We start from the raw sequence: 16,072 nt of genomic DNA, 5'->3' as shown, positions 1-16,072 counted from the left end.
TAGGTTGACCAAAGGGATATTAGTGAGCAATATGTTAGGCTCTTGCTAGCTCCCCTAACCGGCAGTTAAAGTGTGATTTAATTGAAAATCAAACCCTTAAACCCCTGAAAGATACCAGTTACGGTCTGCCACACTAACCATAATTCTAGTCTCTACCATGAAACCATAATTCACTCCCCAATAAAACTGTCCATAAGTTGCCTCCGGTTATACGAATATTCTATTCTATTGGTTGTTGTAGAGCACATAGCTACCCTAGCGGGTCTCCCAGCACTAACTCAACCACATCAGCAGAAGCAACATGGGCACCCCAGAGAATTTCATAACAGATGAGTTTGCAGAAGCTTCTGAACCAAACTTCTAACTGTTGAGTTATGTCCAATATACAATTGGACAACCAAAACAATATTTTAAAATAATAACATGAATCCAAACCAATAAATTATACTGTATTCATAGATATGTAATTGATAATGTGAATGTTAAGGTAATACGTGCTATCATTAGTGATGTCATAAATGTTATTGTAATACCATCTGTCACATAAGTGTGAGGGCATGAGCTATCCATTTAGATGGGTGAATTATGGTTTGTTTAAAGGATCAAAGTGGCAGTAATTGAAGAAATGCTGACCTTTCAATAGGATGAAAAAGCCTGATTATATTCTTTGATACAAACTGTCAGTACTGATACCTATTCAAACTTATGTTTAAGTGTCATTAAATACTTTTCTCCAGCTTGACTGGGTTTAAGCTAAAATAGGTAAAATGAGGTTGGAATGTAGATCTTAAGTAATATTCGCCATTGTCTGGACACCATTCTATGTTTGTTTTAGGAATTTGGTATGTAAAACAGAACTTCTTGATTTAAGAGTAATTTGGATAAATTAAAAAGTATGAAAGAAATACATCAATACGTTATCATTTCAACACTGTATCATCTGTAGCTCAATAGCCTCTTCAATGAGTGGGCATACCAATCACATATCATCTAGCTACGCCATAGAATTTGATTCAGAAAAACTGACTGAATTATTGCTTTGATTTTATAATACCTTCGACATAGCTTTTCATGCTCTGATATTTGATGCCAGTTGTTAGGTCTGATGGGTTGTTCGACCGGCATTGAACAGACAGCTTTTGGAACACTTTTCTTTAATGTTGGGGAATTGTTCTCTATCATGTAAATGAACTGACCAAATTTCCTTGATTTATAATATCCTTTCTGACTTAAGCACTCATAAAATGAGAAACTAGCACTTTTAACTACAACCTGTTAACAGGTACAGCTAGCTCTTATTTGTGTTGAGCATTATTGTACTTTATGTCTTCTCACTCATTTTCTTAGTGTAAGAAATAAGGCCTATATAGTAAATATACTAGTGTTACATACAAACACCATCTTCTTTGGTCTTTAACAATTCTTATAACACAGTCATGTTGTTCTTCCACAAAGTGTAAATCTGTACGTAACAAGATTTTTGTAAAACAGAGCCATCTCCATCACCCTCAATAACTAATGTGAACAATAACAGAGTGTACAATTATTTTGCTGCAAAGGAATTGTTAGAAATGATGTGTTATTCACTTTCAGTCAGAAGAACACAAACCTGATTTATTAAGAGAAATCTTTTTACATTGGCACTGTAAAAATGTGATAGTAATTTTGACATTCAGACATTGACTTGCTCTCAGCGGTCAAACGCAATTTAATAATATGTATATAGGGCAGGTTTCCAGCCTTGTTTCCAAATGGCTGTTTAATTAAAATCTACAAGCTTTGTCAAGAGTTGTGTACATAATATCACCATGGTCAGTTCTGAAACACATTACTAAAAATTGTACAATTGGCAACTTTGAAAGAGAAAACCCAAACTGTCAGTTTTCACTATTTGCAATCAGAATCACAACCTTAGTGCAATATTATAATTTATTTCTTACAGTCATTTTGGTTGCCATACAAGAATTTTAAGAAAGGTGGAAAGTGCAAGTTACAGGAGCTTGATTTGAAAGAATTCCAAATAAGAGGATTTAAAGCACAAAAATTACAGCAACACAGAGAACGGAAATACAAATTGTTACACAAACCTATAGCAAGAAATATGTTCATATTGGCTAAAAAAGAAAACCTTTTCATGGAAAATTTGTCTAATTTTCATTTTTATGTGGCCCTTATGTAAAATCATTGCCGGATCAACTGGGTGAATTGTTTCTTCATCAAATAACATAGAGAACCACGATAAACTGAAATGCCACAAGTAACTGCGTGATATGTAAATCCTTTAAAGCGACAATCACAACTTGCCATTGTATAATGAAACAAATTAAATAAAAATGTGCACACTTGCCTGGGAAAGGCATCTCTGGAAATATGCACAATTTACATTTTGTGAGATTTGGGCTTTGAGTATGCAACTTTTATATGATTTTGAGCATGGTATTGCCACTTGATAACATTACAGAATGTAGAATAAGCTAATTAAAAAACCTGGTCTACTGAACAAGTTTTTATTTAAAGATTGCTTGACATCAGTCTTGACTCGTTTGTTATCATTATACAATAGACCAATATGAAAGCATCTTCTAAAATCTAAAAAACATCAGTGTTCATAACAATTGCTTCCTGAATAATAAACAGCTGGGGTTTGATCTTGGCAAATCAATTTTATAGTTAGCAGGTGACCATTCTAATTTCACGCCCTATTATCCCAGTGTTGTAAAACAGATGTAAAAATATACTATTTCAATAGCTCTTTAATATGTTCTATCTCACTCTTACACCACACACCCGTTAGCACTGATATTGTGTCCTTAAAAGACACATGTTCAAAAGGAAATAATCAGTTTTGCTATAAAGTGTTATGGCAAACTTTAAATAAATTAAAAACTTAATCATGAGGTTGTTAATAAAAAGCAGCTTAAAATTCAAGAATATAATCTCTAGATTTCACTTCTTCCATGACTCCTTGTATAGAGCAAAGGCATTATCACCTATGCGAACCAGAAAAAAAGGAAAAATCAATTGGTGTTTCATTTACTTAAATATATGAATATCACCAAATGGAAGACAATAATGGCAGAACATGAATTTTCCTTTTTAATATTTTAATGACCTCAAGATTCCCACTTCAAAAAGCATATAGACTTTGAATGAAAATAGTTCTTTACAATAATACCCAAGTGATTATGAAAAAAACATAATGTACTCTCAATTAAAATGTGTAATACTGGATTTTCATTTATTACAATGATCATTGGAACTTTCAAATACAAATATAAAGACCTGCAAAGAATAACAACATACTTTAGATCAAATGACTTGTTTTCCATATGGGGAATGTGAATCACTTCCTTGTTTCTTTTTTTAATAACAGCTGCATTACTTGAAACCACATTTGAAGAAATAGTCACTCTTCTTTGAAGAAGTTCTAGCAAAGATAGAAAATATAGGACAGCTCTGCTGGTTCCGATGCATCCAACTGAGGTTGATTTAAAAAGGTTGTACTCCGTTTTATAATTATTCCACAGAAATAGTATTATTAAATCACAAAAGTTTTTTTTTTTCATTTAAATTTCTGGAACTGAAGTGGCACAAAGGCTGCCTAGTAGACCAGCCACTTAGTTTAATTTTTTTAAAATATTGTGCTTATAAACTATCTGTACAACTATTTAAACTTGCAGTAAAGAAAGATATTGAAATTGCTAATTTAATATATTCATCCCAGACCTAATCAGACACTCCACTGTTAGCAAACAGGAATGATTTTATACTACAGTTAAGTGAGACGAAAATAAACCATTTTTATCTGTCCAATAGCTGTTTCAATGCTCTTTCTATATTCATCCTATGACCAACTCTGGTTACTCCAAGGTCTATTAAATCTTCCTTTTGAAGGTTTGGTAAATGAGTGCCCTCGATTTCATTATCCATGAAGGTCTCTTTATGTTCCCCTAGATTTAAGCTTTCCAACCAATCAGCCACATCTAACTTAGTCCACAGGTGGACAGGCTTTGTGGCAAAAGGCTTGTTTGAGATGGGTTGTTGGAGGATGGAAGGGGAAGGAGATCTGCTGCGGCCTGCATTCAAAGTAAAAACATCAACAGCAGGCTGTGGACTAGGCAGGCCAAACACATCAACCAGGTTAATTGAGGCAGCAGGAGCCGAGAGTGGAGCGGGTTTAATTTCTTTCATTATTTCAGACGGTGAGCATACTGGACTGGGAGCTCGCCTCATTCCTGCTGTCCTGTTCTCAAGGTCAGGAGGCCGATTCTGCATTGTAATTGGATGACTAGCTCCTGGTCGGATGGTGAACGTGACGCTTGTATTCCGTGTCCCTGAGGCAGTACTCAAGGCATCCGTGCCCCTACAATACAGAACAGATGGACAGTTCAGACAAAACATTATCTGACATACAAATAAGTATGAAGTATGAAACTACAAATTAATGTTTAACAATCTGAAATTAATAGGAAAACCATAAAACATCAATAATATTTAGCCATCGACCAAGGCACTACATTTGGGCAAAGAGGAAGGGTAAAAACATATTTACAATTTTGAGAAAATAAAAGCAACACATCCCCTTTATTACTTCTTATTATTATTAGCATGGTGAGTTGTGTCTTCTATTCACAAGAGATAGTTCTGCATGGTTGGTAGCAAGGTAAAATAGCCTGTCACCTTTCTAGACAGACTGTTTAAAGGTTTTCTCTACACCCTTTCCTTCCCTCCTTTACCTTTAGAGACTACCAGGGTGCAGTGAATGAGACACGTCATGTAGGATGGTAGGTGATAACATGACCGATTTGTCAGGAAACAGGAAAAATATACTAAACTTCAGTGATCACATAATTGAGTCAGAGTGAGTATTACTACATTCACTGGGATTTTTAGCTGAATGCATCCAAGAATTTTAAAGTTAATTTAAAAGAGTTTGCAATATTCATAGATGTCATTGATTGGGTTATCAGTTTTTTTCCCCTAGAAATACACAGTAAATTTGTTAGCCAATCCAACTGTAGTTTATGATTTTTTGTATCTTGCCAAATCGTGTGCCACAGGAAACCCAGAGCCTCATACGCCAGGTCCCCAATAACAACTCAATGTTCAAGATGTTTAATTGTTATTATGTAAGTAAAAAAAAATTAAGTTTAAAATTAAATGTATGTAAGTTCAAAATTAAACTCCTCACCAAGCTCTGTCTTTGGGGGAAATAGTTAACTTGGAGCTTGAGGACAGGGAGTCCCTTATTAAGCACCATAAATGAAAAAATCCAAAAGTGATGAGGGGAAGTGTAACATCAAAAAAACATACAAAATGTATATCAGCTCTGCATCTTAAGCTAGAATACACCATTGTAAATCACTACCAGCCTTTCAATATACAGATGTTGTCATCTAGTACTTCTATTTGTTTAGGCCATGACAAATGTAATCTGACACCCCCCAAAATATTAAACTTTGGACTTGCCTTCTGCTAAAATAAACTGAATTTCAAGAAGTAATGAGAAAACTCTGAATGCAAAAATAACATTCCGAATGTGTTGTGGCATGTCTGAATCTTACTTTATAATTTTAAAAAGTCACTCTGTTGCCTAAATCTTCCAAATATATATTTTAATTATAACTTTCTGAGATTCAAAATACTTAGGCCCAGATTTATGTGAAAGTGGGGCAGCGCAGTGCTGTGCCAAAAATAGCAGTGTCGTGCTGTGCCACTTTAGAAACGCAGAGGTGTGCCGTATTTAGAGGAATACGGCATACCCCTGCATTTCCTCCTGTGCTGGCGCTGAATTAAGCTGCCCAGCACCAACGCAGGCATCCTTGCACCATAGTACAAGTGTGTCTGTGTTGAGGGGATAGATTGTTTATGTGCAGGAAGGTGTTCCTTCCTACACGTAAACAATTGTCCATTGCATTTTGCAACGAGGAGGAATAAAAGATCCTCCTTGTTTTGACATGTTAACGCCACCCCTGGGGTGGCGTTAGGTTTTGGCGCTGCCTCAAGTTCATGACAACTCGTAAATCTAAGGCAGAGTAAAAAAATGCAATTGGTGTTGCAATGGAACGCCCATCACAACACCAACTGCACGCATCTCTGATGAAGGAAACTGTGTCTGAGTGGTCAACATTTACAAGGAGGCATAACGCCACAAAAAAGTAGTCTTACTCCTCCTTGTAAATCTGGAGCAGTGCTTAGCGCCACTGGAGATTCACAAAAAGTGGCGCTCCATTGTCGCTAGGGCTCTTAAATATGCCCCTTCGAATTTTCCAAAACTTGTGTAGTGCGGGTTGTGTAGGAATTGTTATCATATGGACAAGATAACCACCACCAGAACCACCTTCACCAACTGCATGACCATAGTAGCGGACTGGATGTAAACCAATTGCCTAAAGCTCAACTCCAACAAGACGGAAGTATTGGTCTTCGTCATCAAGACCTTCCAATGAGACTCCATCTGGTGGCTGTTGGAGCTATAACCAATTCCCACACCCACAGACCACACAAGAACTCTAGGGATCATCCTAGACAACAAGCTTGACTTGACGGCTCAAATCAACGCAGTGTGCACCCCCGCTTCCACATCCTGCACCTGCTGTGAAAGATCTTGCCCCAGAACACAAGACAGACCACTACGGCAACACTCTATGTTGGAATCTCCAAAACACTCCTAAACAGACTCCAGCCCATTTAGAACAGCGCCACAATATTCATACTCAACCTCCTACACCACAGCCACATCCCACTGTGCTTCACTGGCTTACAAACCTTTCACGCATGCATACAAAGCCCTACACAATACAGGGCCAGAATACCTGAACAGCCACATAGGGTGAAAAACGAGTTCTATTTGCAGTGACCCCCCTCACTTTTTCCCCCCTTTTTTACCTCTGGATGCTGGTTGGTGCCCTGTGCTCTGTTAACTAGATCATGGGCCTATGCTCTGATTAAAAGGTATATGCAAATTAGGCATAATTATAATTGGCATCACAACCTACCTGTAAGTCCCTATTACATGGTAGGGCATGTAGGGTTAGAGGCCCAGCAGATTTAATGCATTTAAGTATACACTACTGTGTGGCCTGCTGTCACTTTAAACTTTAAAAGCCAGCCCTGCTTTGCAGGCTGCTTATAAATTAAATGTATGTGCAAATTCGACTTTGGAATTAAAGGTACTTCCAAATACTTAAACTTCGATATTGTTACATATAAGTCACTCCTAAAGTCTCCCCTAGGTGCCCCAGGGGTAGGGTGCCTTGTAACTATAAGCAGGGACAGATGTTTTATATGCACAGATGAGGGGAAAAAACACCAATTTCATTTTCCCTAATGTAGTGCATTAGCTTCATAGGCTAACGTGGTAATACTTTATTAAAGTATACCTATTACTTGAAAAGAGCTAAAAAATGCCAATCTTGGACTTAAAATAACTATCACAGAAAAGAAGTTATAGAACCTGATGACCCAAAATCCATCCTTAGAGCAGATCTTCTCTGATTGGCCAGCCTCTGCCAGACTGAGCCAAGCGGGCTGCATTAATGAGGTGTGAAGTGGCCTGCATTGAGACAATGGGACATCTGGTAGGTGTAGATCTGCAAGGTGCAGGGCAAAAGGCAGGAAAGCTGCGTAGCCAAAATTGTCTTCAAAGGGGGAATGACAATTACGACAGGGCACAGGCTCATCCCTACTTCCTTCCACCCCAGCCAGATGGGAGCCCAGTAATTGGATTAGCAGATGGGCTGGAGAGAGAGCGTTAAGGAAACTAAGCCATGCCAGTGGGATGGCTTAGCCAGAACCTGACCTCCAGGAGACATGTTCTCCATTTTGGATTTTGGAAGAATTGCGCTTTTTGGGATAAGAATATGCGACACTTTGGAGGAAGTTGTCATACTTCTGGGTGTCACTCTGCACCGAATTGGTCAGTGGTGCCCTCCTGCTTGTTGTCCAGGAACAATGGATAAATATGGCAGAGTTACCCTGCAACTCAGATCCCTGCCTGAAACTACAAGTAAAAGAAGGACTGCCCTGCTGAAAGCCTGGTCTGCACCCTAAAGGACTGTGCTTTGAATGATTACACCTGCTGCACACTAAGGAACTACATCTCTAAGGGCTTTGTTTGTGTTACATAAGTGAAGGATGGACTACCTGACAGCAACAGGTTAAACAAACTTCACATGCATCGTCTCCACTAAGAGGAACACAACGGACCACCTTCAGCTTAACTGTTAAGGACAGATGCATTCTGGGAAATGTATTCCCAACATCTCAAGAACAATCTCAGAGCTTCCACACCCTTGAAATGGTGTTGTGGACCACTACACACCCAAAGAAGGACTTGTGGAAGAAGATCCACAAGTTTGGAGACGTTTGGAGCAACTTTGGAAAAAAGCTCCATAAGGTGACCAACCTGTCGACGAGAGTCAAGCCACCGCTGTCAACCCGCACCCCGCCTGAATTTCAGGTTCCGCCCGCTGAAGCTCTGGAGCTTTTCCCTATTGACCAGACTTACAGGGGTTGATCAGAACCTCCCACTGAGCCAAGCTGCCAATTTTGCATCGAATCCCAGCCTGACAAGGAGCCTCGGCCGATGGCGAGAGAAAAAGCTCCGGAAAAGTGGCTGAGTCAGAAGGTAAAAACTTGACTGGGACCTACTGCTAAGTGTATCCAACCCGTGCTCCATCGCGGTCAGCCTGAAACTTTGACTGCGTCCTGGTCAAGCACAACCAAATGTCCTAAAGTGGCACTTTTGGCTTTTATGCACTAAGAAACATTTATTCTGTAAAAATTCATATTCTCGGTTCCCTACGTTGGAATTTTGTTGTTTTGGTCTCATTTTCCTCATAAAAATATTTCATATTTTAGAAAAATGGTACTGGATTTTTATTATGTGCTGTGTCTTACTTATTTAAAGTATTGGTGTTTTAAATGCTTTACACACCTGTCTCCTAAGTTAAGCCTACCTGCACGTTGCCAACTACCAAGGGTTGAGCGAGGGATTCATTTATTGATACCTTGACTGGACCTTATATTGTGATTGTGCCCTTATCACTATTGGTGGGTACCTACTAATCCCTACTAATAAACCCCCTTAAAACAGAGAGGAGGACTCCTCATAGCATTGTGCTGGGAGACAGGTCCAGATAGTAACTCCCACCCTCCCTGTGGATGGGAGTAGGCACTGCCACCCCATTCAGGTGAATGGGGTGCCTGCCACTGGCCTGAGGGACACCTGTGCCAGTCACCAGCATTCAGGGATTCTTTATTTTGTCCCAAAGCCTTGTACAGAACATCTTGTAACAGCTACCATTTTGAGATCATTTTGTTTCAGCATGTTATGCCATGTCATCATTCCAGAATTTAAGAAATTTCGCATTGGGGCCACGCCTCCAATGTGGTCTCCGTGCACGTCTGAAATAATCGATCTGTAGCTATTCTCACTGAAAGAAACCTTTTGAAATTTAGGAAACTTTTAAAATCTGTTTGAGACCCGATAGCATCATCTCCAACAGCATAGGGGTTTCCAATTGGGAAGCCAGCGTGGCACTGCAGCTGGAAACATGACAGTTCACAAGGACATGGTACTCTGCCATGTTTGTGGCAGAGTACCATGTTTGCCAAGCTCTGAAGCAAACTCTGAGTCTGAGGGTAAAAACTTTGACCAGGTTGGTGTCTCAGACCTCTAATTCATTGTGTTGCCTGATATGGCACCTAGGTCCCAGTCAATCGTGAGTGGTGACTTCTGGCTCTTTATGTCCTAAAACTTTAAAAAAATATATATCCTTAGTTCTCCTTAGGCTACTTTAATGATGTTGCTTTTGGGCTCATTGATTTTTTCGCAATTAGTTTGAAAATGTTATTGTCTTTATTCCAGATGTATCACAGTTCCATTTTGCATTACCGAAATAGCGAATTTTAGGTGATCGCTATTTAGGTAATGCAAAATGGAATGTAACAAAATAGTGATTTCCTTATTAGCGATCAACTACAATTCACAAACGCTATTACCTAAAATTCGCAATCAGTATTAGGGAATCGCTATTAGGGAATGAGACTCCATTCGTTCCTAAGGTGTGAATGGTTTTGCATTTCCTAATTTTTAAAATTCCTGTTTGGAATTCACAAATTACGAAACGCAAAACCAGGGTGCTGAGGGCCCAAGGCCCCCTTTGATGCACCCCGCAAAAACAATTGTGCACGTGTAAGGGGCACACATGTCCTCGGGGTATGTGTGTGCTCTATGGCAATTTAAAAAATGCTTTTTTTTAAAATGCACATGGTTACCACCAACTTGGAGTTGGTGGTAATTGCACTTCCTAAATGCCCAGTTCTCAATTAGGAAATGCTTGGTACATGTGCATAGGGAATCACAAATAGTGATTCCCTATTCGGAGTTGCAATTTTAGGGAATTGCAATAATTTGGGATTCCCTAAAATGGTACTGCAATGCTTTTCATACATCGTGAAAGGCTATTTTGCATTTCCAAACTGTGATATTTACTGATTTGCACTGTTTGCGAATGCAAAATCCTTTGATACATCTGACCCTTTGTCTTTACTCCAAAGTCATTGATTTTGTTTGAACTTAGCACATTTCTCAGGGGATCTCCTGCTGCTTGTGCCATAGGTACAGGCGGTTGAGCAGAGATTCTCTGAGAGCTGTGTTTTGACCTAACCAGAGTGGATTTATTAAATTTGAAGGGGTACCCCTCCCAAATTAGTACCCTTTGGTTGACAATTGTGGATAGATTTTGTGGAAAAGTCAGGTCAATTTAAGTCACTGCAAAATAGGATATCAGGGATAGCAACATTACATACTAACATAACATTATACTCGTGTTAGAGGAAATTTACCTTTTTACAGTAAGCAGCAAATGGGAAGCAAATATGTGAATTTCAGTGTCGCAGAAATGCAGCACTGTTCGAACAAGATTTAGAGCTGTACTATAAAACAATGCAGCTCGTGGACAGAAATATCAGTATGTAGTAATGATGATTGCCTATAGACAGAAATGTAAATAATACAAAGATGTTTTACGTAAAGAAAATGAGCAGAATAATTAATAAAAGGTAATTTAATGAGTTCATAATGAGTTTTAATTATTTGATATTTTTATAACAGTGTGATTACTTCTGAAAGACAAATATTTAAAAAATGTATAGAAAGCAAATGTATATGGCAGTAGAATATATTTTTACAATTTCTTAAATTGCAACAAATAGCACATGCCTATGAGATGCATTTTCTTACCCAAACCACAGATGCGAAAGAGCACAAATGCGCATGTGCACACCTGACCCATTTGTTCTTAGCCTCAATGTGAAATCGCACCCATATATGTCATGAGAACCACTCCACAACAATTAATGTTATTTTTTTAACTAAGCAAACACACTGATGAACAATCCTGAGGATGGGACCTACGGATTTCAGTCCCATCAGAGGGCTGATAGCTACAGCGGATTACCCTTTGCTGCTGATCCGCAAATGGGGACACATTTACCATTTTTCACGCAACTTATGGCAGCAAGAGAGCTTCCTGCACTGCGAGAAAGGGAGAGAGCAGACATTTGCCATATTACAAAGGTATGGAACAGTTCTGCTTTCTTCTTGCGCTGGTGTACTCGGTGCTACCTAGCACAGGTATAGGCACCCCGGCACCAAGGGTGCCTACAATATAAGCAGAATTGTTTTTGTGGAAGAAAGGATACCTTTCTGCACAAAAAACATCCTTAGAGACATTTCCCTCTTTGTATGTGTACGGCAGTTCACTGCACACATGGAAAGAGGAAGTATAGTGGGGAAACAAACAAATATCTCTTTGTTACCCCTGGTTCAGGAAGGCATTCTCAGGTTGACTAGTCTTAATAAATCTGGAACGGTGGCAAAATCCATGGGTGGATATATGGGAACACCCAAGCTCCACCCATGAAACTCCTCCCTAATGCAAAGTAACACAAGGCATCGCTATGCACTGCTTTGTGCAACCTTTTGGGAAAAATCCGACGCAAAGCCATGTTAATCTTATTTGCGTTGCTTTGTAAATCAGAAATAACATTTTGTGTGGTGACTGTGCCAAAAATGTGGCATTAATATATTAAACCACCCAACCGGCTTAAACTGGCTTTGCATGGCATAGTAAATGCCAAAAATGATTTTACGTCTAAGCTGCGCCATAAAAAATGACACAGCCTTGACATAAAATCATAGTGCTAGAAATTGGGTCTCTAGTTGACAGAGGTATGTACCTTGTCCAAATAGGGACCACAATCCTAGTCAGGGTAAGTCAGATACACAACCTAAATTAACTTGTACTCACCCTCAAGAAGCTCGGCACAGAGGTGACAGGCTTAACTTAGAAGGCAATTTGTAAAATATTTGTGCAACACTTATTTACAATAACACAGTGAAAGAAACCACAAAAAGGTTGTCAAACAGAAAATATTTATTTGAGTAAAACAAGACAAAAATGACAAAAATCCAAATAGAAGAAGTCAAGATGTGAATTTTTAAAGATTAAATGTGAAAACAGTGCTTAGAAGTCTTTAGTGCTAGAAAGGTTACTTGAGGTCCTGGGCATATGGTAAGAGTTCCTGCAAAAGACAGAGAGGCATATTCACAAGACCCTGGCAGCACACTGTGCCACCGTAGCATCATATTTTTTGACGCTCTGGTGGCGCAGTGTGCCATACACAATGGCACGGAAAGTCAACTCGCATGGCTTTTCATGCCCTTGTAAATATATGCCCGTTTTACGCATAAAACTGCTTCAATGGGGCATTCCATGGGTGCTGCTGTGGGTGTTGCCATGCAACACCCATGGGCCGAATTTACAGGGCCCTTGCACCTCCTTGCACCACACTAACATCATTTTTTTAACGCTAATGTGGCATTAAGGAGGCCATTCCCATCGTCATATTTACAAAGTGGGGCAATGCTTGTATTGTGCAACTTTGCAATCACTTGCACCACATAATGCCTGTATGAGACATAATGTATGCAAGGGGGTTGTTCCCCCGTTAGGAGGCCCAGAAAAATGGTGCAGTGAAATCTGCAAGATTTTTTCCGTCATCTTTAACGCCTGCATAGGGCAGGCGTTAAAGTGACAGACCCTTAGTAACCTATGTGCCTTCCTAGTGCTTTTCTGCACTAGCGCCATAATTTATGGTGCTAATGCTGCAAAGCGCCACAATAGTGACATCAATTATTACGCTATTGTGGAAACGACCGCCATATCGTAAATATGGCCCAAGCATGGTGTCATTAGGATAGGGCAGGGGCGATGCAAGAAAATTGGTGCATCTGGACTTTCTTGTAAATCTGGGCCATGGAACGCTGAGCCATCTGACACACTCCCATATTTACAAGTCTAAGAATACACCACATTCATATGCTACCTCTGAGGTGGGCTGAAGTGACGCAACGGGGAGAAATATATTTAATTTCCCCCTGTTTTTTCCTGTATGTGTCCTGCATTCTCTCTTGATTGTTGAGGTGTTTCTTCCTTCACAAAACAATCATCCCCACAACGCAGACATCCTTGCACCACGGTGCCTGTCAGGGTGCCTGTGCTGACACTAGGCAGCAATTTGTGCACTAGTGCAGGGGGAGAGGACAGAAATGTGCTGTATCTTGCAGATACAGCGCATTTCTGCCCTTTTCATGTCAAGTTGCTGAAGCAGTTTGCCACCGTTGCGTCATTTGCCAACAGATGAACGCAGGGAAGGGAACCGTAGTAAATTTGAGCCACATTGGAAGAGCAGGGGGTCCATTCAGCAGGATGCAAATGGACTTCATTGAGATGCCTGTGCATGGAGGCTTGAAGTATGTGTTGGTGGTTGTGTGCATTTTTAGTCACTGGATTGAAGCATACCCTACACGCAGAAATGACAGTCTCACAGTTGCAAAACTACTCTTGAGAGAGTTAATACTACGTTTCAGATTCCCGATCTCTTTAGAATCAGATAGGGGAAGTCACTTCAATAATGAAGTAATAAAATTGCTTTGTGCAGCACTGAACATTGAGCAAAAGCTGCATTGTAGCTACCGCCCTGAAGCATCAGGTCTAGTGGAGCAAATGAATGGCACATTGAAATCGAGAATGGCGAAAATATGTGCATCAACAAACTTGAAATGGCCTGACGCATTGCCTTTGGTACTAATGTCAATGAGAAACACCCCTGACAGAAAGACTGGACTGTCCCCACACGAGATTCTCATGGGCAGAGCTATGAGACTTCCAGCAGTTCCGGCAAATGCGCTTTTGAATATTACAGATGATATGGTGTTAGACTACTGCAAAGGTCTAGCTGATGTGGTTCGATCTTTCTCTCACCAGGTGGAGGCAACCACCTTGCCACCGATCCAAGGTCCAGGACACACCCTGAAAGCAGGTGACTGGGTCGTGATAAAGAAGCACGTGAGGAAGTCGTGTTTGGAACCCCGTTGGAAAGGACCTTTTCAAGTGATTTTGACGACTACCACCGCTGTGAAGTGTGCGGGAGTTCCCAACTGGATTCACGCCAGTCACACAAAGAGGGTGTTGTGTCCCACAGATGAGGAAGTTGAAGCACTGAAGTTACCAGTACCTGATAACAAAGTACCGAGCGCTGAGGCAGAGCAAAACAGAACTAGAAGCGAACAGGCAGAAATAGAGGAGGGAGAAATATTCTCTGAGGACGAAGCAACTGATTCACTTGGGGAAGACCAAGGAGGAGCCTCAGACAGCGACGAAGCAGCTGAAGGTAACAAAGAGCCTGAAGCAGCTGAAAGTGACAAAGAGCCTGAAGAAAGTAACGGTGACAAAGGGCTCGAAAGAGGTGAAGAAGCAGGAGAGCCTGATCAGAGGAGGGCTTTCCCAGAAGCAGACGATACAGAAAAAGAAAAGGAAAACCTGATTGACTCCCCAGAAGGAGGAGACAAGGCAGAACAGAACGAAACTGCTCAAACTTCTTCAGAAGAGATCGCAGGTCCATCAAGTGGACATAGCGCTAAAAGAAGACCAAGCATATCACCAGTAAAACTAAGAACTAGAGAAACGTTGAACGACAGTGAAGGGCCAAAGGTGAAAGAGAAAAGAAAGGAAGTGTCTGTCGTGGTACCAACACCAAGTGAAGAAAAGGACTTGGCCAAAGAGGAAAGTACCAGTGAGAAAGAATCAAAGAGAGATGCAAAACTGAAAAGAAAAAGGATACCGAGCAGGAGGTATTCCGGTCCGGAGTGGGCATACGTAGCCAATAACGATTGGTCAGACGAATTCGTATCCCTCAGTCTTGAGAACGAAGAGGCAGAACTTCATTTTGGAAATAAAAACTTTATGGACTCTGTTGATTGAAACCATTGATCACCTGATTGACTTTTCAACCGGCTAAGACATTGCTAACTTGATTGACTTTGAAACCGATTTTGAGACAACGCTGCTAACCGATAAGAGACTAAGCTGCTAAAGAAAACTGTGTGAACATTGAACTCGTTCAGCTTTGTAAATACCTGCAAATTCGTTTTGATAAGGTGTCTTCGACTTTCTGATTCTATACAGATCATGACTAGCTTCACTACACAGGGGCGTAAAATGATGTATTGTAAATACATGTGTATAGGCTTAATAACCGCATGCGTACTAATAATTGTAGCAATAGTTCTTGGAATGCATGGTAAAAGTGAGAGTGAGACGAATGATGCTTCTACTTCTAAACCTATTATCGTTACTGAACTAACAGCTCTGAAGAGACTCGAGCAAGACGAGAGACACTTGCATGATAAGAAGGAACTTTCATCTAACGTTTTCTATCGCTTACTAAGTGAGTATGTTGAGACCATGGATGCGAAAGATTGTTATGTGTGTACACAAATACCTACCTCAGTAGTGGAAGGGGTAACATATCACAGCATGCCTCTTACGTATGGAATTACATGTAGTATAGTAGCTTCCAGATTTTATGCTCAAAAGGACATTCATTATTTCTATACTAATTACGATGTTACTTTTGCATATGTCCCCATAATAGGGCACCTAAGTAAGATAGCTCGAGATTATTATGCCAAATTAATGAGGGAATTCTTTGAACCGATGTC

At 40.1% G+C, this 16,072-nt stretch overlaps 1 protein-coding gene across 2 annotated transcripts in view; it reads right to left on the bottom strand.

Moving 5' to 3' along the window:
• Positions 1-1,593: 1,593 nt before the first annotated feature.
• The window catches only part of SHANK2 (SH3 and multiple ankyrin repeat domains 2), a 2,270,638-nt gene continuing 2,256,159 nt past the window's right edge, over positions 1,594-16,072 (bottom strand). For both annotated transcript variants that reach the window (XM_069221873.1, XM_069221874.1), the window contains one exon: positions 1,594-4,363. In XM_069221873.1, coding sequence (XP_069077974.1) covers positions 3,802-4,363 — 562 coding nt within the window. In that variant the 3' untranslated portion in view covers positions 1,594-3,801. The remainder of the gene's footprint in view (positions 4,364-16,072) is intronic.

The sequence above is a fragment of the Pleurodeles waltl genome, chromosome 3_1 (genome assembly GCF_031143425.1).
Source record: "Pleurodeles waltl isolate 20211129_DDA chromosome 3_1, aPleWal1.hap1.20221129, whole genome shotgun sequence".
Lineage (NCBI taxonomy): Eukaryota > Metazoa > Chordata > Amphibia > Caudata > Salamandridae > Pleurodeles > Pleurodeles waltl.
This window is presented reverse-complemented; position numbering and strand designations above follow the sequence as displayed.